General features: G+C 40.8%; 1 protein-coding gene across 1 annotated transcript in view; it reads left to right on the top strand.

Moving 5' to 3' along the window:
• The window catches only part of LOC121961725 (pleckstrin homology domain-containing family A member 5-like), a 142,743-nt gene that overhangs the window by 65,062 nt on the left and 55,363 nt on the right, over positions 1 to 22,318 (top strand). The window contains exons 3-6 of the mRNA XM_042511784.1: positions 2,719 to 2,772; positions 15,700 to 15,874; positions 17,717 to 17,821; positions 20,707 to 20,779. Of these exons, the coding sequence (XP_042367718.1) occupies positions 2,719 to 2,772; positions 15,700 to 15,874; positions 17,717 to 17,821; positions 20,707 to 20,779 (407 nt within the window). The remainder of the gene's footprint in view (positions 1 to 2,718; positions 2,773 to 15,699; positions 15,875 to 17,716; positions 17,822 to 20,706; positions 20,780 to 22,318) is intronic.

Raw genomic sequence — 22,318 nt, 5'->3', positions numbered from 1 at the left:
AGAACATACCCTAAAATGACTCAAAGTTCACACAGTTCTGAACACATGCCTCCAGGGGAAAGTCCCTTTCCAAGACCACTGAGGCCTGCTTCCTCCTTTACTCCCATTAGTGTATTCATCACATGATCGCAGCCTTTCAAAATATGCGGGACATATGAATTTGTCTGCATTACTCTTCGTAGGAAAATAAACAAACAGTTTATGGAAACAGTCTGTCTGAGTACACCATTATTTTCCAGTATCCAGTAGAGAGTTTATCTCTTATAAGTGAATTCATAAATTTGGCGGAGGAGGGGCAGTGTCAGGCTGAAAAGTTGCTGCTAATAAAAAGAGCTGGAAAGTCCCTTAAGGGCCTGCAGAAGAGGTAATGGATGGGTCCAACCAACCCCAGATCTTCACCTGGATGCCCGGTGTTCACTTCCCATCTGAATACTGAGCCAAAACATTTTGTTTTTTCCTAAACCTAAGCACCTGCTTTTATTGCCTTAACCTAACCACTGTTTTTGCTCCCCAAACTTAACCATTTACTTTTGTTGCCCAAACATTATTACCCACTTTGTTGCCTAAACTTAACTACCCATTGTTGTTGCTTAAACTTAACCACCTGCTCTTGTTGCCTAAACCTAACCACCTGCTTTTGTTACCGTAACCTAACCATGTGTCTTTGCTGCCTTAACACATAATTTTGTTGCCCAAACCTTATCATGTGCTTTGATTGCCTAGAATAAACCACCTGCTTTTGTTGCTCAAATCTAACCATGTACTTTTGCTGCCTAAGTCAAAGTACTCATTGTTTGTCCATAAACCTAACCACATAGTTTTGTTGCTTGAACGTAACCATGTGCTTTTGTTGACATCTAGGCAATGATTTCGGCTTCTGAAACATCAACAGCAGATGCAAAAGGATACATACCATGTAATATGTAGATGCAGAAATCCACTGACTGCAGCAATATGTGACGGCTTGCCACTCTCCCACTTACGTCCTTTTGTAAGTGGGTGTTGTTGTTGCTGTTGGTTAAAACCTCAGTCACCTTCCCTTTGGCTCAGCTGTCAATCAAACACATCCACTGGCCGGTCCAATCAGAAGCTTAGTTTTGAATGTCCAAAGATCTTTTTTTGTTATCTTAAATAGTTGCCCTATCATTGCTTGGATGTTTCCCACTGCACTGCCTGAAGCTATTTAACGGGAGTCAGAGCTCCACAGCTCTTCAGCTATTCAAATGTCACTCACTACAGAGAAGTTTCAATTAAGAGATTTCTAAAAACCCACATCCAGAAAGTTTGTTTTGTGTCCCCTGAGGGAAGTTTTCCTCCTCTCATCTCATTAGAGCGGACTGTACGCCTGCAGCTCTTGCTTTTATTAATGACCTTCTCCTTTCCTTTTTTCTCTGTTTTGTGATATATTCAACTCCCTAATATCTCGTTCTGTTCATCTCCCTGATGTTTAGCTAATAGCCTGCTGCTCTCGCCATCCTTACAAGTTAAGAAGGAGGAGTTTTCAAAGATGTGTCAGTCTCTTCTGGCTTAGCTCTCACCCTCTCTTTTGTCTTTTTCTGTCTCTCTCCCTGCTTCCTCCGTCTGTCTCCTCACTTCATTATTTACAGATTCCGCTCAGAAATCCTAAGATGTCTGATTGTACAAACAACAGAGATAAGATGTGATTGAAACAATGGAGAGTGATAACAGACAGAGGACTGGAAATCTGAAAGAAAGCCAGACAAAGATGAAAAGAAAAAAATGGTGATAATGAGATAATGAGAGGCTCTGAACAATCTGGGAGAGCTGATGAAAAAAAAAAGTATGGCTGTAAATAAATGATCCGATTGCCTGGAAGGAGATGTTGGTCGATGGGTGTTTAGAAGAACAAAGAGATTGGAGTTTGACCATTTGTATGTATGTCTGGGGGCACATATGTACCGCCAGACATACATACAAATTCTTGTGAATGCAATATCTCAAAAACACCTCAGGGGAATTTCTTCAGATTTGACATAAACATTCATTTGGACTCAGTGATAAGCTGATTAGATTTTGGTGGCTGTAGGTCAAAGGTCAAGATTCCTGTGACCTTGTCTGTGTCATTCTTTTGAACGCAAAATCTTAAGAAAACCTTGAGGGAGTTTTTTGTGAGGGGTTTTAAATTTGGCACAAAAATTCACTTGGACATGAGGATGAACCAATTAGATTTTGGTGGTTAAAGGTGAAGGTCAGTGTGATCTTGCATCCATCTCATTTAAATTTCTGAATTTGGTCTCAACAGACTTTCCTCAGATTTGGCACAAACATCCCCTTGAGCTCAAAAATGAGCTGATTAGAATCTGGTGGTCGTAGGTAAAAGGTCAAGGTCATGGTTCTTAGATTATGAGCAAACATGTTTTTGCTCATAATCTAAGAACCTTGGGTGCCCACCTTGAAACTGTGCTGAATGTAGACATCCTCTGTGCTACTGGGGGGAAGATGTATGAAGCATCCATGTTTTCACAGACATAGATGTTAACTGTAAGTGCAACTTGACTGCTGCATTGAGGCATACAACCATGTGGCAGTATATCTAATTTGCACATTCATTCATGCATTGTTTTTTGTTTGCCCTTTTCTGTTTTTAATGTTTCATTTCATCTCATTATTTGTTTCATGTAGCATGAATTTAATTTTAAATTCAAAGTCACAGTTTTGTTTTTGTCATTCTCTCTCCCTCCCCTGTTCTGTTTCTAGTGTGACTTGTGGAAAACTTTTTCACCCTGACAAGCCCACAGAGGCTCTCAGCAGGTAATATTATCCCTCACATTGCTGAAGAGCTGCTTTGGCTTTGGCTTCTCTGTCAGCCTCATTGCTCTTTATACAAGTTTGCTCTTGTCACTGACTAAAACCACAAGCTGTCGCATGCAGAGTGTGTTAACAGGTAAGTTTGAGAACAGTTCCGCACTTACCATCTCGAGTTTTTTCAGACCTCCAATTGTTAACCTGTTCTCCGGCCTGTCTGTGATGTCAAACAGACATCCAAAAAAACTACACACACACACACACACACACGCACACGCACACGCACACACACACAAAGTCATACTGTCCTACTGCAGAGCCATGTACCCACGTCTGCTCTACTGGTAAGGAGTCTGTAGCCTATGTTTAGCGGGTTACCCGTGTATAAAAACATCCTAATTTGGCTGGAAAAGGGTATAAGACAACAAAGAATCAAGCTGTTCTATTGAATCTCTGTGGCATCATTATGCTAGCAGTATAAAGCAAAAAATAACACACTGATCCGAAATGTCAAGATGCCTCTTCAGCTCCATTCATCTGCAATTCAAAGCTTCATTCCCCTGTTTGAGAATGTGTCTTCTTCTTACTAACGCTAACTTTATTTCTCACTCGCTGTGAACTGCTTGATGAGCAGCTTTGCAACTCTAATGCAGGAATGATGTTGTGGATGATTAATGTGTGTGCCGTGAGTTGTGTCTCCAGTGTACAGTGGGAAAGTTAAAGTTTCCAAACTGAATAATAACCCTGTGTGTAATTGAATCAGAACTGATGCTTTTCTGTTGCCATCCAAATCAAATCAAATCCCCTTTTCATTCTGCAGCAGCTTGTATTACCTCTGAAATGATGGAATTAAATCCAGTGTCAAGCTGCTACTGTGACTACTCACACATTTTATTTGCTGAATGGCAGCATATAAAAGCTGAGGCCTGGTATTTTTCTTTCAGCTTTGCACTGTTGATGAATCCAGACACATAAAATAAAGAGAATTACATTACTGAGATATATACCCCAAGTCATTCACACAGCTAAGGCAACATCATGAGACATTCTGTTTTCGGGTTGACCATCCGTCCGTCCGTCCGTCCGTCCGTCCATCCTATTCGCATGAACGCAATATCTCAAAAATGCCTTCAGAGAATTTCTTCAGTTTAGCACAGCAACACTTTGGCGGTCATAGATCAAGGTCGCTTTGACCTTGACTGTCTGATTATGTTGAATACAATATCTCAAGAACAGTATGGGCTTTCTTTTTTATTTTTTTTTTAATTTTGCACTTACCAGGCATGGGCAAACTACAGCCTGTGGGCCATATATGGCCCGTTAGGCTTTTTAATCCGGCCCGCCGAACTTGTCCAAATTATAGGAACAATCTCATTCATTCTGCCTTTTCCCTACAATGCCCACGTTTCCCCAACAGATGGCACACTACAGACACATTGACTTTTGTTGGAGTGTGGTGTATTATACTCTCTACTCCACGTTTAACCTTTTCCCTTTGAGGCCTTCTGTAAAAATGAGCGGACCAAAGAAAAGAAAAGTGGACAGTGAGTGCCAAGTGATTATTAAGGAATGGACAACAAAATATTTTTTCACTGAAGTCCGATCAACGGCTGTATGTCTGATATGCCAAGAAACTGTTGCAGTTTTCAAAGAATACAATATCAGCCGTCACTTTGCCACAAAGCATGCTAACTATGCTAAGCAGTCAACACAAGAATGAGCAGCTACTGCTCAGAGGTTGGCGGCTAATTTACAGACTCAGCAAAAATTTTTTCACCAATAAACTGTGATTCAAGAGTCAAGTACTAAGGCAAGTTTTTTGCTGGCATTCAAATTAGCAAAGGCTAGCAAGCCTTTCTCTGAAGTCAAGTTTTTGAAAAGAATGCATGGTAGAGACATCAGGTCTCTTGTGTCTAAAGAGCAAAGGCAAGTTTGAAAAAATCAGTTTTCATGCAGGACAGTGACTCGCCGTGTGGAACTGATTGACGAAGACATAGCCAGTGATTTAAACAAAAAGGAGTCCTTTAAGTTATATTCACTAGCACTGGATAAAAGTAACGACCTAAAAGACATTGCTCAGCTCCTAATTTTTATCTGAGGGATTAACAACAGTTTTGAGATAATGCAAGAGTTTTTGACCATGGAGTCCCTGAAGGGGAAACGCAGGGAGAGGACTTATATGACCAGGTGTCTGCTGTCATCAAGAGAATGAAGCTACCTTGGAGTAAACATGCCAATGTCACTAAGGATGGATCGCCAAATTTAACTGGAAAAAAACAAAGAGGAAAACCCTGACTAGGATGTTATTTTCCTTCACTGCATCATACATCAGGAATCTCTGTGTAAGTCTGTATTGCAGCTGAGTCATGTCGTGAATCCAGTCATAAAACTTTTCAACTTTATACGAGCAAGGGGACTTCAGCATCGTCGGTTTATTATGTTTCTGGAGGAAAACAATGCGGATCACCAGGACTTACTTTACCACTCTTGTGTTCGCTGGTTAAGTTTAAGAAAAGTGTTTCAATGAGTGTGGGAGCTCAAAGAGCAGATTAGCTCATTTTTGGAGTTAATGGGGAAATCCGCCGAATTTTCTGAGCTGAGCGACACAAACTGGCTTTGTGACTTTGCATTTGCTGTGGACATATTTTCACGAATGAATGAGCTGAACATGAAGCTACAGAGGAAAGATCCATTTGTGCACGACATGTACACAAATGTGAGAGCCTTCAAATCCAAGCTGACTTTATTCTTCAGACAGATTTCAAACAAATCTTTTGCTCATTTGCCCACACTAACCATGCAGGAAGAGGCCACCCGAAAAGCAAAGAAATACAGCAAATCACTGGACAACCTGCACAGAGAATTCTGCCATCGGCTCTCTGATTTTGAAAAAGCTGACAAGTCACTTCAGCTGGTGTCCTGTCCCCTGTCACAAGACCCTGAAACTGCACCGCAGGAGCTGCAATTGGAGCTGATCGATCTTCAGTCTGACTTCATCTTAAAGGAGAAGTTTAACTCTTAAACTGAATGACTTTTATGCCTTACTTGACGAAGCCACGTTTCCGAACCTCCGGAGGACGGCACAAAAGATGCTGGCGTTGTCTGGCTAGACCTACGTGTGTGAGCACACATTTAGCGTCATGAACATCAACAAAGGCCATTACAGATCCAAGTTAACAGACCAACACTTCAGATCTATCCTGAGAATTGCCACAACAAAACTAACTCCAGACTTTGATGCACTGGCAAAAAAGAGAGACCAACAACACTGTTCCCACTGAAATTGAACGTTAGTTTCTCTACTGTGTTATGAAAAAATGCATTTGGAAAATAATTCATACAATAAACCTTGTATATTTATGCTCTGCTACCTGTTAAAGGCAAAAACCTTTTATGTAATGGCTTTTACATGCCTTTTATATTAGTTCACACAAACACTGGATCCATCGGCTCCTGGCCCGGCCCCTCTGTCAAATTTCAGAACCCATTGTGGCCCATGCGTCAAAATGTTTGCCCACCCCAGACTTAGACTCAAGAATGAATTATTTGGATTGTCAAAGGTCATAGGTCAAGATCACTGTGATCTTGTCTGTCTGATTTTTGTGAACACTATATCTCAAGAACAACTTAAGGGAATTTCTTTAAATTTGATACAAATGTCCACTTAATAAGGGATGAGAGAGATTTAAAGACAGTTAGAGGATTTTTGAAGCGAATAAACAGGGAGCCAGTGTAAGGATGCAAGGATAGATATGTGGTTTTGGATCTTGTATGTAACCAGACAGTAGCTTTTTGAACTAGCTGTAAATAGGGATGGTAGTAATACCTAGGTAGATGGCATTATTTTGGTACAACTTGGATGTTATGAGTGGTGATATGAAATGCCTAAGTTTGGAGATTGTCCTTGTGTTAAAATGTGCTACTACCCCTGTGTTTACTAGTTGTTTTGATAAATTCAATGGAATGTACATTTCTACATTCAGTGGGTGACGTCATGGTGGCTATGTCTATTATTAATAGTCTGTGCTTCAATTTCATCAGTATTACAGTGACATGTCATTCTGTCTGCATTGTTACTCTCACTTTCTTTGAACAGAAACAGTGTTTTCTTTCACCCATCAGTTTCAGTCACTTCAGATTTAAGCTTTTATCAATCGTTGTGAGTCTAATGTCAATGAACCCCAGCACTTCCTGTATAGATGATTAACATTAAAGACCTCCCTTTGTCAAAGACAATAATTCCTGTCATTCCTGAAAGGCTATATATAGGATGAGTCAAGTGCTGGCTTTTATTTGACAGATCACCACAGATGGAAATAATCCAGGGGTGCCACACCAATGCTTAGTAGACTTAGCTTTTCTATCACACTGGAGAGTAAAACTGTGCTGCAGGCCTGTGTTCCAGGGTAAAGGGCATTTTAGACTTGTCTGGGAATCAGATTAATGTGCAGCTCAAGTTTTATTTGCTGTGGCAAATGAGTCTGGTCCCCCTCTGCTTTGGACAGACTTCCAGCAGTGTGAGACATGCCCACCAATCACAAGTGGTTATCTAGTGTGGGATGTGTTGGAGACATTTTTTGAAAAGAGCCAAGAAAAGATTGCTGGAGCTGTAGTGGAGCAAATTGGACGGTGTATTTTCTCTAAAAGAACAGTCAGCTGCACTAAAAGCCTTTCTTGAGAAGAATGATGTCTTTGCTGTGCATTCAATAGGCTTTTGCAAAAGTAAAATTTTCTTACTCAGAATATTTCATTTCACCTCTGTAAACTGTTGTTTGTGGTCTTCTGCACGGGGCAAACCTGTGGCATGTTTTATCTTAAAACGCTGGGCACCATTTTGCTACAGTTACCAGGTTAAACAACATGTTTCTTTGAAACGGTGTGCAACAAGCTTTGAGATGCATTTTTTTTCCTATTTGGTAGGTGTGTGTCAGAGGTTTTGCCCAGTCAGCAATGATGTGGTTATAAACTAAATTCTAGGAGATCTTTACTTATTGTATATTCAGTTTTTGTGTTTTATTTAGGCATGCTTTGGCAATGTAAACCTATGTTTCCAGTGCCAAGAGAGCACTGCAATTTTGAGTCCTAAAACCTGGAAATCCGGGACCCAGCCTGTCATTGCGAAATCTTCAAATTGACAGCAAAAGCCACCTTTTGCAGCGTCAGTTTGTAATGCAGCCATTCGGAACCTTTCACAGTGTTATGATACCCCACCGGATGGCCGGACAGCACCTGCCACGGTATCATGACACACCACTGGACAATGTCATGTTGAAACACTGCTGGTAACAACATAATGTAAGGAGCTGGAAGGTTCCTACAGGTTAGCATGTCCAATAAACCCCAGACTGTAACTCAGGCACCCAGTGTTAGCTTCCTGTATGAATGTTGAATCAAACAACAAACAAAAAGGTTTTTCTTAAACCTAACCACGTGCTTTTGTTGCCTAAACGTAGCCACCCATGCCTTTGTAGCCTAATCATTACCATGTGCTGCTGGTGACATCTCTGCGTCGGTAGTGGCTTCCCGGAACATCACCAACAGATGCAGGAGGATAGAGAGCATAATATCTAGATAATAAAATGTCACAACTTGGGATCAGAACATGTCAGGGGATATTAAGTCCTTCATTAGTTCAAAGGTGTTGATTAACTGATGAAAGACTATTATTATTTAGTTATTTTGGGTCACTGACAAAAAATAAATAATTGGATAATTGGGTGCCAACTGTCAGCACTGAACAGTGTCTGATAGTCTGTGCTACATATTCTTTTGAATGCAAAGCATAGGTCCAAAGATCAGGTCTTGGATGATTGAGTTTCCATTATATCTCCATTCTGTTCTGATGATGCTTTGATAAGTGTTGTCCATTTCAAAACTAGTGTTTATAGTAACAGCAATGCAGTTATCAGAGGTATTTTTCCCTTTGACTGAAGCTACAAGTAAAAATGTACAGAGAACAAAAACTGGAACAACAGCTAAGTCATCAGTAACATCAGTCACATTCACAGCAAATAAATCCTGGTGCTCAGAACGAAGAGAAATACATCCTACAAACAAATAGATCATTCCAGAGCTCTGTGATCCTGCTTAGTTGGCTGAGTAACAGCGTGCACCGCCAGCACCAACCAGTTTCATCATCCATTCACTGAAGTGAGAGTAAACAGAGCAGCCGCAGGAAAGGCTTTATGTGGGAAACGTTAATAAAGACTAAGATAAGTGTACGAGTGAAAGATGAAACGGCAGACGAGATGAGACAGTGGAAAGGATTGAAAAGACAGACAGAGGGAGATACCGATTGGCTGTGTGATCAGTGGGTGACTTGTGTGTGTGTGTGTTTGTGTGTTAGTCACCCTGCTTTAGATGTAGGATTCTTGTGACTGGAGGCGAGTGAAGGCCTTCTCTCTCACTCACAGTGAATTGGCCAGCAATTCAGTGTCACTGACAGAGCCATGAAATGGAAGAAATTTCAGAACATTTGCCTGTGGCAACAATGGTTCTCTGTTTCTAAAGGCTAAATGCCTTCACTGGCAGACACAATTGAAACTGTTGTATGTGACTATCACCATCCCAGCAAAAACATGTGAAATTGTCCATTCTAACCCTGAACTCTTGGGCTTACCTGATAAAGTTGTGTATTGTTGCGTGTCTCAGAGATTAAAAACACATAGCTGTGTGGACAGATATCTGAAACACCTTAGACTACAGCAAAATCAACTGCAGCACATACCAACCAGGTGTCAACATGTTCTCATAACGACTTGTCACATATTGCCTCTTTGCAGTGGACTTCCACATCTACATATTACGCTTGAGGTGTCCCTCCGCGTCTGCTGTTTACATCCGGTACATGCCACTACTGTGATATCATTAAAAGTACATGGTGGGATTTTGCTGCACATGGTTATGTTTAGGCAACAAAAGCACATGGCAAACAACGCTGGGACATCAACAAAATAACATCCAGGTTTTGTTCAATCCACCGCCTCTCCTGCCTACCCTATAGTGACCTTCGTGGTCCTTAAGTTTTGTCATTATCAGCAGCAACACGTTTGCGGCTTTCTAACTTGTTGACGTAATAGTTCAACCGGAAGAAGGTCCAATAGCAACTAGCTAAAAGGGGGCATATCACCACCTACCACAGAGTGGGACATACTTCCATCAAATTAATCTATTCTCCCTTGGTGCTTGTAAAATTGGAAGAGGACAGTCATATTCTTAACTGGCCTAATGGAGCTATAACTATAGCTCCACTTAACTGTACATGGGAAAGTACTGAGTTAGAACTTGCAGTTGAGAGGTGTTAAGTCTTTGAGAACTCTACATCAAGTCTTTGAACATCTTAGTATCCTAAGCTCATGGATGACTTAGAATCCACACTAAAAATGCAGCCTAAATTCATTTTTGGAGAAGTGTAAACTTTTGCCTTTTGAATTTATGTTCGCTGTGAAGTCCTAAATCAAGAGCAGATCAGAGCTAGAATTATAACACCAAACTTGCTGTAGCTTTGAGGAAGCCCTGTTTCAAATTAGAATTGTGCCACAACTCTCTAAACTCCTCCTAAAAGGCATAATTAAAACACCAAACTTGCTGTAGCTTTGAGGAAGCCCTGTTTCAAATTAGAATTGTGCCACAACTCTCTAAACTCCTCCTAAAAGGCATAATTAAAACACCAAACTTGCTGTAGCTTTGAGGAAGCCCTTTTTCAAATTAGAATGGTGCCACAACTCTCTAAACTCCTCCTAAAGGGCGTAATTAACCAGAACCTGAAATCGACTCCTTAACTAATATTAGTAATCTATTCCCTATTAACACCAAAGTATTAAATGTGACAGGTTAACTTGCCTCAAGTGCTTTTGGCCAAACTTAGAGAGGGAGAGCTGCTGTCAGTACCCAGTGCTCTGCAGAGAATCATTTTTATTATTCATGTCATGAGGCGCTCTGATCCCACACTGCAAAGAACATGCCAATCATTCTTTTGAAAGAATACATTCATCTGATTATCAAGTGGTCATTTAAAAGAAACTCCAATATATTTAGGGTATTGACATGGAAAGAAATTGATGTTTCTGTTTGGTTTGTGAGTAAAGTCATTTAATTTGCAGAGTCAGGGTTTTTCATTTGGCTTTAGGATACTTGATGTTGCTGAGTAGGCTGAGGGGAGATTATCAGAGCTGTCATTGGGGAATATTGAAGATCTGCTAATGCATTTTAAGACATTTAAACTGCTGGCATGCCAATTATGCTTTCTGGCACAGCGGTTTTAATCAAAGTACAGTACTTTAGTTCAGTATGGTAAATTATGGGGATCAGTGGTCATAAACTGCAGATACAGGCTATGCATGATGATGAATAAGATAGGAAGAGGATGGTGTTAAAAAGAGTTAAAAAGGCAGGAATGACAGGTACTTATGACAGAGTAGAAAGTGCTTGAGGTGAGACAAAGATGTCTAGGGTCTGTTCTTGCTGCTATCCTAGTGGTTATCTGATCATCAGTGAGGACAGTCCTAGACGATACACCTGGGAGACAAAAACATGTTTTTATCTGCACCATCAGCCACTGTGTGTTTCTGACAGCTGGGGCCACACTCTGAGCTACAACTGTATTCCCAGGCATCAAAGACAGTCTGCACAGAATACTTTTCCCTAAAACTAGATAATGGAGTCTTCTGATGAGTTCCAACAAAAAATGAAAAAAAGGGCTTATCTCAACTTAGATTATGTTTTATCTTGACCTGCGCTGAAATTAATGAAGCAAAGCCTGAAAGATAATGCCAACAGTCAAGTCCATTCAAGTAAATTCAACACACCCTTTTGATTGTAGATGTGCACTTTAAGAAGTATTTTCACTGTTGGAAAGATGGTCTTTCTATGAAAGTGAGCTGTCTATTGTGTAGAAAGATGCAAATACATGTGAAACTGGTGCTACATGACATGCAGAGAAAACAAGAAAGAGGCTGTGCCATTTAGTCTTTGCTCAAGAGGTAAAAAACCTACAACTATCAAAATGCACTGCCAGAACGGACCAACAAATGCTCCTGCTGCTGGATGATGACAGCTTGGCTGGTTTTCCACAGGAAATAATATGGTCGCCAACCGGCAACAAATGATCTCGATGAAAGAGTTTGCTAAAATATGTTTTGGAAAAAATGTGAAAAGAGAAATAGGCAGCGCAACAACAGGATCTTTTTTTGTATTTGATTAGAACTGCTCAGTTTTACTGTTTGATCTGAGTATTTTCATCCTGCATTTTTACAGTGCAGTACAGGAAACAGTATTGTTCCCACTTCCTGTTAACAAATGCTTACATCACTGCCAAAAACTGCACCAGAATGAGTTTCTGTAGACATTTTAGGAGAGAAATAGGCAATATAGTATCATATATTTTATTGGTTTAAATTTAGTCAGCACTGCCGTTTACCAATTGATCTGAGTTTGGTCTTGAGACAAAGAGGGAGACTCAAAATTGCCCTTAGGTGTGACTGTGTGCGTGTATGGTTGTCTGTCTCTATGTGTCAGCCCTGTGATGTTCTGGCGAACTGTCCAGGGTGTACCCTGCCTTCCGCCCGATGGCAGCTGGGATTGGCCCCAGCCCCCACCCCCCCACCCCCCGCGGTTACAAGCGGACAAGCAGTTACAGAAAATGACTGACTAACTGACAAAGAGGGAGAGAGAAAGGCCTCTCTCTCTCTATCTGCTTCTATACTCTTTGTGTCTGTGTTAGTGTGCAAAAAATGAGGATGTTTGATCTGTACATTGAGCAATAGCCCAAGAGCCAGTGAAAATCATCAATGGCCAAGAGATGAGCATGGAGATCTGGCAGCTGGTAAGATAGATGACCACAGCTCATTTTCACTTAATACCCGCATTGTGATGATACAAAGCTGGGTGAAAATTGGAGCAGTATTTCTTTAAACTGTTGGTTTTCAGTGCAGTCTTTTGTTGCCATGCCTGCTGCTGCCTGCTGTTACTGCCGCTGCTTGGGATGTTCCAGCCTGTTCTCATTCTGAAGTTGTCAAACACTGCCACTTTGTCAGTGATTTCAGTGTAAGATACTGACAACAAAAGTCACCTCTCATGGCAGTATGATGCGCCAGTGAGTGGCATCAGTTTGTAATGCAGCTGGACGAAACCTTTCGCAGAGGTATAATACACTGCCAATCATGTGAACCATCCCTCGTATGGCAGTACAATACACAGACTGGCGGCGTATCAGTTGATAACGAGGCAGGAAGGAACGTGTCTTAGCTGTATAATACAGCAGGAGGCAGGTGTGGCAGATAGGTCCAATAAACCCTAGAGTTTCAGTTAGGAGCCTGGTGTTCAATAACTGTATGAATGTAGAGCCAAACAGTGAGGGGTTTTTTTCAAACCTAACCATGTACTTTTGTTGACATCAACAGCAGACACCAGAGAATACCTAGAGCATAGTATGTACATGTGAAAGTACACTTCATCAGGGGCGATAACTTTCAAGTCTACATAGGAGAAAGTAAGTCACTCCCCACTTCCTGCTGAGCTGAATCTTAATGGGAGTGACAAGGTCAAAGCTTAGATGTGCCATCAACAATAATGACAAAGTTTATAATGAGTTAATTGACATGCTGTTCTTATATTCTGCTGACATTGGGAGTAAAGATAGGGTTGTCACTGTGTGGTAGTTCTAACTCTGGGACCTTGAACTTCTTTCATTAACACTTGTCCTTCTACTTAACTAGAAGCAAAAAACTTTGAGCTGGTTCAATTTGTCAAACCCAGTTGGCAGGCCATTTAAATTGGTTGGAGGTAAAGGCATGTATCAGAGGTGACACCCAGAAACTAATAGCTGTGATTCATGCCACCAACTCTCTTCCCTTACATTCTCACTTTCTTTATCTTTGTTTCTGAGGCTCGTGTCTCTGTCGCCTCCCTGTCTGCCCATGCTCTTTCAAGCCACTCTACCCGTCCTCTAGTTCTCACCCTCCCTCTCTTTAATGGCCCCGACAGACACGGTGTGTCATTAAGAGTGTGAAGATAGGGTCTGCTTGATGAGATGGGGGGTTGGCTGATTTATTGGCTGGATTGTCGCAGAGACAGGCTCTGCCTTTGACATTAGAGATTCTTCTCTGTCATGCTGGTAGCACAGATTGTTCGGATACCTGCAAACATGCATACATGTGCATCTATCGCCACACATTTACAGTTATTTTAACAGAACAAACTAAATTAACCAAGAGCTTATACACACCTTTGTATTTCAGTCACTCTCTACAGTGTTAACTCCTTAAATGTGGTTGCTTTTGGGCAAGTGAAAACATTTTAACTTCTATGCATATACTTTCTGCCCATTATCTAAGTCCCAGTGCACCAGAACAGCTCCCCCATCTGCAAAAGTTACAATATAGGTATCAAATACTGGATCCCAAATAGGACACTTAACTGCAACTTGAACAAAAAACAAACAGAATAGGTGACAAGGGGAGCCCAACCCCACAGACTTCTAGACAAGAAGACACCACATGCCTCATGACCTCTCCAGAATCCCTTCAAAAGTGAAGAGCTTGTCCACTTTTCCATAACCAGGAACCATATCCACTTTTCTGGATTTTTCTGGAAGAGTGGATTTGGGAGGCTGCCAGCACCTGGTAGCCAGACCAGTGGGGCCAGCGGGCTAAGCCTGCAAAAACATTATTAACGACGTAGGTGTGGAAGCCACAAACCACCTCTCTGTCAGCTTTGCTAAAATTGTGTTTAATTTACTCCTATGTCTTCTTTACAAATCTTGGTGGTATTTTTTGTGGTTGATGTTGGACAGTGGTGTCATGTGGCTGTGAGTCACCCATCAGCTTATGGAAATGAACTCACTGGTCTTTAAACTCTCACTGGTCTTTAAACTTTAAACTCTCTGTCTTTAACACTCTCTAAACTCTCGACTTTTAGCTGGCTAGCTGCTAGTTAATATGCAGGAAAAGAAGGAGAAGAATGGACACCAGGTAAATTAGCATCCTGCTAGCCATCGCAGGAAATGCAGGAAATGAAAAATAAACCGGATTAACTTTGTGCTGCATCAGTTTTCAACAGGATATCAGGAACTATAATATCCTTTGATTCATTGAGACTTGGCTAAATCCATCAACCAGCAGACTCTTTCCATATGCTGATCTCACAGAGCAGAGGACTGTGATGAGAGAAGTAAAGAGGGCCAGTGCTTTACGGTGAAAAGGACTGGTGTGTTGGTGGGAATGTGAGGTGCTTCCCTGTTCCTGCTTTGGAAGAGTTGCTTCCCGTGTTTGGTTGAACCACCCATGAGGCCGTCAAGGTCAGGATGTGTTGACAGAAACCATGGATTACCAGAACCATTCAGAAACATGTACATTCATAAAGCAGTGGCCAAAAATATAAGTATATAATAATAGAAATATAACAACATAACATAATAATATAAATGACAGATAACAAGTTAAAGTAGCTGATGGAATAACATTTCTCTGGAGTTGTACCCTGTAAAATTCCATGGGACTCATTGATTGATTGATTGATTGATCGAAAATGTGGTACAAGTACATGCAGTTTTTTAAGGCATAGGAGTGTGATGCGAATTCAGTCTTGTGTGCTAACATCTAGCTGCATAAATAATTGATATGGCAACAAATGGCTATGCTCAAGTCTGTTTTGCGCAGTTGAAATCAGATTAAATGCTTCACCTCCCTGCTGCTAATAATTGTCACTTTGTTAGAAAAATGTCTGTCCACTGGAATAGCAGTGTGTAAATCAATGTTACTTTGATTTGACCAAATGTACACAAATAATAAAATGCATTTCTGTGTTCTTAGTGATGGTCCACCTCCTAACTCTCACTTTAACTTCTGCATGGAACTATGCTTTCTTCCTATAGAGGTAAAATGTCTGACTGACTCCCTCTCTCTTTGTCTCTCTATGTCTCTCGCCCTGTGGCAGGCCGGCTCCCAAGGCTTCGTCAGAACAGGGCAGTACCAGTGACAAGAAAGAACGTCCAATGAGCACCATGAGCGAGGCATCAAACTACACGGGAGGCTCAGACTACAGCACTTTCCCTGGCAGCCCGGCCACTACTGTCACTACTGCCACCACCACCTCCACCTCATCCACACGGGTCAGTCTCCATCCAGCCATGCCTAAAATTTTTAAGGGGAACGCCACCTAAATTAAGGATCCTAATATGTAATTTCAATGGCCTAGGAAAATTTAAACAATATTTGTGAACATTAGCCCAAAGTCCACTGTCATCTCCTTAGTTCCGTCGGGACAACTTTACAACACCCTCCATGCGCCTCCGTGGAAAGCAGAAGGCAGAAACAACACACCTATTTGCCCTCCATCACATGAGGAAAGCAGAGAGAGCAAATCTCCTTGCCCCTTCTGATTATTGAGGAGCAGATGTAATCTGTAAACAGTCGTTCAAAGCAGTCCATCACTATAGAGATGACCTAATGACTGGTTGAATATCAGTGTTAACATCAGCACCATTTGGTCTGCCCACTGAAACCGTTTGGTCCTGCTACTTTCTTGGTGTTAACATTTTTGAAAGCCCTAATATGGCAACATCTGGTTAATGGTTCAGTCATTATGTCATCTTATTTGTCTTCAATTTAGACTTAATCAAAGAACTCCTTGTATATTTCTACGCTTGCCTTACATTAAAGAGATTTTTATGCTGCAGTGCTGCATATTTCAATAAGTGAGCCATGATGTATGGGGGATGTGCTATATGCTTTGCTTAATGAGCTGAATACATCTGCTTCTGATGCTTTTTATAGCTGCTGGAAAAGCTGCTGTTTTTACAAGCTTCTGTACAACCAATGCCGCACACTCATCCCATCAGATCGTTGTGTTGAGATCCAGGGAGAGAAGATATGAAATGTGGCATTATATTTTTTCCTTCTGTGTCTGTCGAGGTCTCTGTTGTTTCCTCTGTATGAGATGCAAGATGGAAACAGCAGCGTAAAATAGGCTGATGTAGATCAGAAAGGTTTATAGATTTTTTTTTGTAAATAATGTGCATTTATCTGTAATAAGGGATGTCAGCGGTATACCATCAAGAACAGTTTTGACCTGTTCCACGTGTTGGTCTACAGGTTAATTTTGCTATGATTCAGTTCACTGCACAGCACCCCAACTGGCTCTGGCAGAAGCTAGCTAGCAGCATGGCCCATTGAGTGTATACAGCTCAGTACTAATAACGCCATACACAGACCCAACAGTGTTGCTGTGGAAACATGGTGTCCACACTGTGGTCACCCCCAGCTCACCCAGGTGAGTAAGTGGCTCAATTTTGAGCTGTAAACCTTTAGCGTTGCTTACTGTTGGCATTGTTAGCACCATGTATTGTCACCATGGGTTGTGTTGCCAACATAGTTAACAATGCTAAAGGGGTTTTGCAGTCAAAATGAAGCAGCTTACTCACCAGGGCGACCCGGGGGGGAGACCAGAAAGCGTCATAATATCCGCACAACAATGCATTCTGATGGCTCATAGTTGAATGAGTGTTGCAGCTGTTGCTACTAACTAGCTAATGTTTGCTCCCACCCAATCCTGGTGGTGTGCACTGCAGAGCAGCTGAGGAACGCAAGATGGAAGGCTTGCCATGTTCCCACCTGTTAACACAGCTGGCCGGCTGTTTGTCAGCAAAGCCAACTGAAATAATGTAAGACATTTACATCAAAAAACATTAACATTTCACCACCTCTAAATGGGTGGCTTTTTGAAATGCAGCTCTAAAGCTCACTGAGTCAATAGAGTGGCAGACTAAAGGGAGGACCATTTTGAATTTCATGTGTTTTTTTTTTTTGCGTTTGAGCCGTTCAAAAGCAAAATTAACCAAAACTGACATCCCGTCCGTAATGTAGATGTTTCTTGTGTAGAGCTGAATATACCATATACACATATATATATATACAAATGATCTATATGTCTTACCCGTGATGTGTTTCTGCAGCCCTCTAGGTCTTCCAAAAAAGTTCACAACTTTGGAAAGAGGTCCAACTCCATCAAGAGGAACCCTAATGCCCCGGTGGTGAAGAGCAGCTGGCTTTACAAACAGGTAGAGGAGGAAGATGGATTGAAAGATTATGGGATGTGTTTGAGTGTGTGTTGAACATGTGAGGGAAGGTGGTGGAGCAGCCAGTATGAATAAATATACATACTGTATATAGAAAGTAGTAATATGCAGTGCATACTAAATGTTTTCATGTGTTACCAAAGTGAATCACAATAGAAATAGAGATAGGGACCAAAAATATTAGCTATGAGATACTAATACAGTGATCATTCACAACATGCCTGTATGGCATGGGGCAAATGCCCCCACCAAATCATCAAGCACTGTTTGTCAGTGCTTGATGTTTGATGTTTGTCTTTGAAATCTTATAACATTGGGAACAATAAAAGAAAGATTCTCCAAATGTTAATTGAATATTTTGGTACACTATACTGTGTAAGACAAATTTACTGAATATTTTTTCCAATGAAAATTCACCAAAGTGATGAAAAAGCCTTTTTTTTCCTCTGACAGTCTATGGAAACCTGAAGTCCCAATGCCACTGCTGTACAGTTAGAGCAGCGCAGTGACTGTATGCGGTATCCTAAGACTTGTAGAGATTCTTTTGGAGTCCTATAATTCATTCAGGCCATCATTAAGACCCCCCAAGAGTTGACAGCTGTTTCTTCTGTCCATATCAGTATGTTCTCATGCTTCAATATTTTTCTATACAGAAGTGGCCTAGAAGTGATTCTGCTTGATTAATTGAGAACACCTTGGGGGATTTCTTCAAATTTGACACAAACATTCACTTGCACTCAACAATGAATGTATACGATTTTTGTGATCAGAGTTCAAGGTCAATGTGACCTTGGGTCTGTCCCATTCTTGTGAATGCAATATCTCATGCCTTGAGTGAGTTTCTTCAAATTTGGCACAAACATATAGTTGGACTGTATAATCAACTTATTAGATTTTGTGGTTCAAAGATGAAGAGAGAAGGTCACTGTGACCTCAAAACACATGTTTGGCCCAAATTCAAAAATGTATATATTTTGTATACACAATTATGACAACATTTTATATCTAAAAGGTCAAAGGTCAGGTTTTGCAAAAACACTTTTCTGGCCATTATGTCATAATTCTGGATCTTCTGTGCTGCCAGGGGGCAGATGTGTGTGAAGCATCCATGTTTTCACAGACATGAATAAAAAGTGCAGCTTGACTGGTGTGCAGGGGCATACAACTGCAAGGCAGTAATTCTACTTCTTTATGGAAGCAGCAGCACCGTGTCCTCACTTGATTGTTTTTGCCCTTTGCCACAGATGGCATGTTCTTCACATAACTAGATGTGAAACCTGCCTGTTGGATAAAAGTGTTGGTGGAGTGATGTGCAACAGTAACATAATTCAGACAAAAATATAAAGGGCAGAGTGATCACTTTATATAAATTATATTATATATAATACAAGTTTCAAGTGTCTGTGTGGTTTGTTTCAAATTCTGAACAGAAACATATATAAGTCAGTCGCTGCCTGGAAGGTAGGGAAAAACAAAGAACAAACGAAGAAAGCATAAAAGAAACAAAAATAAAAAATTTAAACTTGTAAAAAGTACAAGAAATTACCTAGAAAATGTGTTGTTTTTTTTTTAAAAAAAGCTGTAATTATAATATTATAATTATATAATATCTCTAAAATTCTATATTTATATAATTCTATATTTATATATTAATTTAGATTATTTATGTATTTATATATATATATATAATATATTCTTCACATTTTTGTCCTTTTCCCTAGCTTTTTAAGAAAATTATTTTCCAAATCTACTAATTTCATGTAATTTGTGCAGCATTTTTGGCATGTTTTTGAAAGAAATCACGACAATTTGCTAAGAGATTAATGGTTTTAATACTTGTAAAAGGTGTCTGAAAGCAGCCCACAAACAGTGATGTAGTACTAAGGTTTTAATTAAACATTCTACAAAACCCTGGCTTTGGAAAATGGTTGTCAGTGGTGTATAATGTTGTGTAGAAAAGAGCCAGAGTGCCTGTGGAGCCTGAGTGGATGTGAGGATGCTGTTGTGTTGGGGGGCTGGACCGGACATCATCCGTAGCTCGAGGCTCAGCTTCTCTCGTTACTTTCCCTCCCACTCCATGCAAGTTGAGCAATTTTTATCACCCCACAGAGAGCTACTGTGGGTCAATTTTTCAATTGGTCTGTGGATCTGTGACTGCTGGGTGGCTCCCTGAAGACTGGCTCATCAACACTGCTCATCTCAGCCTTCAGTCAGAGTCGCTGTCAATAACCTCCTTCTCAGCCTGGGCCCCTGCGTTGCAGCTTACATTGAGATGACAGTCAATTCACTTCACACTTCCCACAGACTTGTCAGGCAGAGTGCTCCCCCACAGAAGAAATGCCATCAGTGTGGACCCAGAGCTCCTAACCTCGGGGTCTGTTGCACAGTGAGACACGCAGCAAACGCTCTCAAAAAGTTAGTATTGTCGATGCAGTCATTACAACACTAGGGAGTGTAGAAAAAAGAAGCAGAGCAGCAGCACGGAGAACAAAGCTCAGGCCTTCGCCCCAAGCAGCACACAGGCAAATTTGTCAGTGCGTTATGAAGAGATAAAACAGAGCAATTTGTCTCATAGGGGGAGATAGAAGCTGGTTAATAGAAGCAGCCAGAGGGAGAGACAGCCGGGCTGTCAGAGGAGCGGAGCGAGGTAGATCAAAGAGACACTGTGCAGACTCTTTGTGTGTGTGTGTGTGTGTGTGTGTGTGTGTGTGTGTGTGTGTGTGTGTGCGTGTGTGTGTGTGTGCGTGTGTGTGTGTTTTTTTGTGTGTGTGTGTGTGTGTGTGTGTGTGTGTGTGTGTGTGTGTGTGTGAGTGTATTCTTCCTGTAATGACTAAACTTTGACTGACTGTGACCTTTGACTCCTGCAGGACAGCACAGGCATGAAGCTGTGGAAGAAGAGATGGTTCGTTCTCTCTGACATGTGTCTCTTCTACTACCGCGGTGAGCACACACACACACACACACAGCCAAATGTATGATGCATAAATTAAATGGGTGTGACTTTCAAATCAAAATCAAGTCCATGTTTATTTCAAGGGTATTTAAGAAAGCAGTCACCATATTAAGGATCATACCGCTCATGTCTAAAGGCCATTGTATGTTGAACTCCTTCACTCTCTGCAAACATACACATTTCTATTTAATTTCATTTACTTTATTTCTAAGGACAACACACATTAATCAACATTTCTGAATAAAAATGTATTTGAGATGATCTGGCAGTGACAGTTAAAATGAATCCGTTTAGAATCAGAAATACTTAATTAACGATTGGGGGAAAATTGGTGTTTGTTACAATTGCAGTGCATATACTGTACTTTTGATAACGTTGGCTGTTACAGGGTCTGTATTTCTATTACTGAAGGGTTTGATTACAGAAAAAGTAATGTAGCCATGCTTTGAGGTTTCACATAGATATTATTTACGGTGTTCTCATCATTTTTCATATTTCATACACCCTCAGCAAGGTATTGTTTGAAGCAGATGACATAAATGACACACTATCGTGCTGTTTAGTGTAATGAGGGCAATCAGGCTGAGGTGTCCTTGCCAGTTAAAAGTAGGTGGCCTTGCTTTCACCCACCGTTGCGACGCCCACGCTGCAGTACCACTAATTTAGAACTTTACCTTCACAAAAGCTCATCTGGTCCTCCTTTCCGTTCTCCTAAACCCTTGAGAGAGCTTTTTCCATCTACATAAATTGACAAATTTGCAGCTCCCGAAGTGCAATCAGCAGACGCTTTCATGACAAACCCAAGGGAAAATTGGATGTTTATTGGCTTAGCCAGCCAGAGACGAGAGAGAGGAGGCGTCCTCAGGAAGGACAATGATATGCTCAGCTCTCCCATAATAACCTCTTTTTTTTCTGTTGTTCTCCTGCTCGCTCTATCACTTCCTTCTAAGTACCATCTGTTGCTCAGGGTAGGGGGTGTTTGTACAATTTTTTTGTACTTAATTGTTGTTTTTATGAACAGGAATGATAAGCATCCCTCCTCCTGCAGATTTCATCATTCAGTGTATATTAATGTACTCTTATGGTTTTATTATTACCAGAGTTAGGAAATACACTGACGATTACAGCTGACATGCAAACACAGGAAGCACATAATCAACGTTATCACAATGTTTGACAGTACAACATAGCTGGAGTCAGCCTTTGAGAGATGAAACAGGCTGGAAAGAGTACAAAAATCTACTTACATTAAAGTGCTGTGACTGTAAAGAACTTTTACTCAAGAAAAGTAAGATTACTTGTGATTTAAAATCTGACCTCATGTAAATGTTACTGTTTGAAAAAAACTGTTACATGGTCCTTTTATTATATGCCTAAAGCATACAGGGTGATTAAAGAAAAACATAAAATGAATCACCTTTTGAAACTTGCCCAAACTAGTTTGATTTGGTTCAAAAACATGAAAAGTCAATGAGCAACTTAAGAGGAATTGACCCAAAAATTTGCAAGAAAATGGCAACAAAAAA

This window comes from Plectropomus leopardus, chromosome 22 (genome assembly GCF_008729295.1).
Source record: "Plectropomus leopardus isolate mb chromosome 22, YSFRI_Pleo_2.0, whole genome shotgun sequence".
Lineage (NCBI taxonomy): Eukaryota > Metazoa > Chordata > Actinopteri > Perciformes > Serranidae > Plectropomus > Plectropomus leopardus.
The sequence above is the reverse complement of the archived record's forward strand: the minus strand, read 5'-3'. Positions and strand labels throughout refer to the sequence as shown.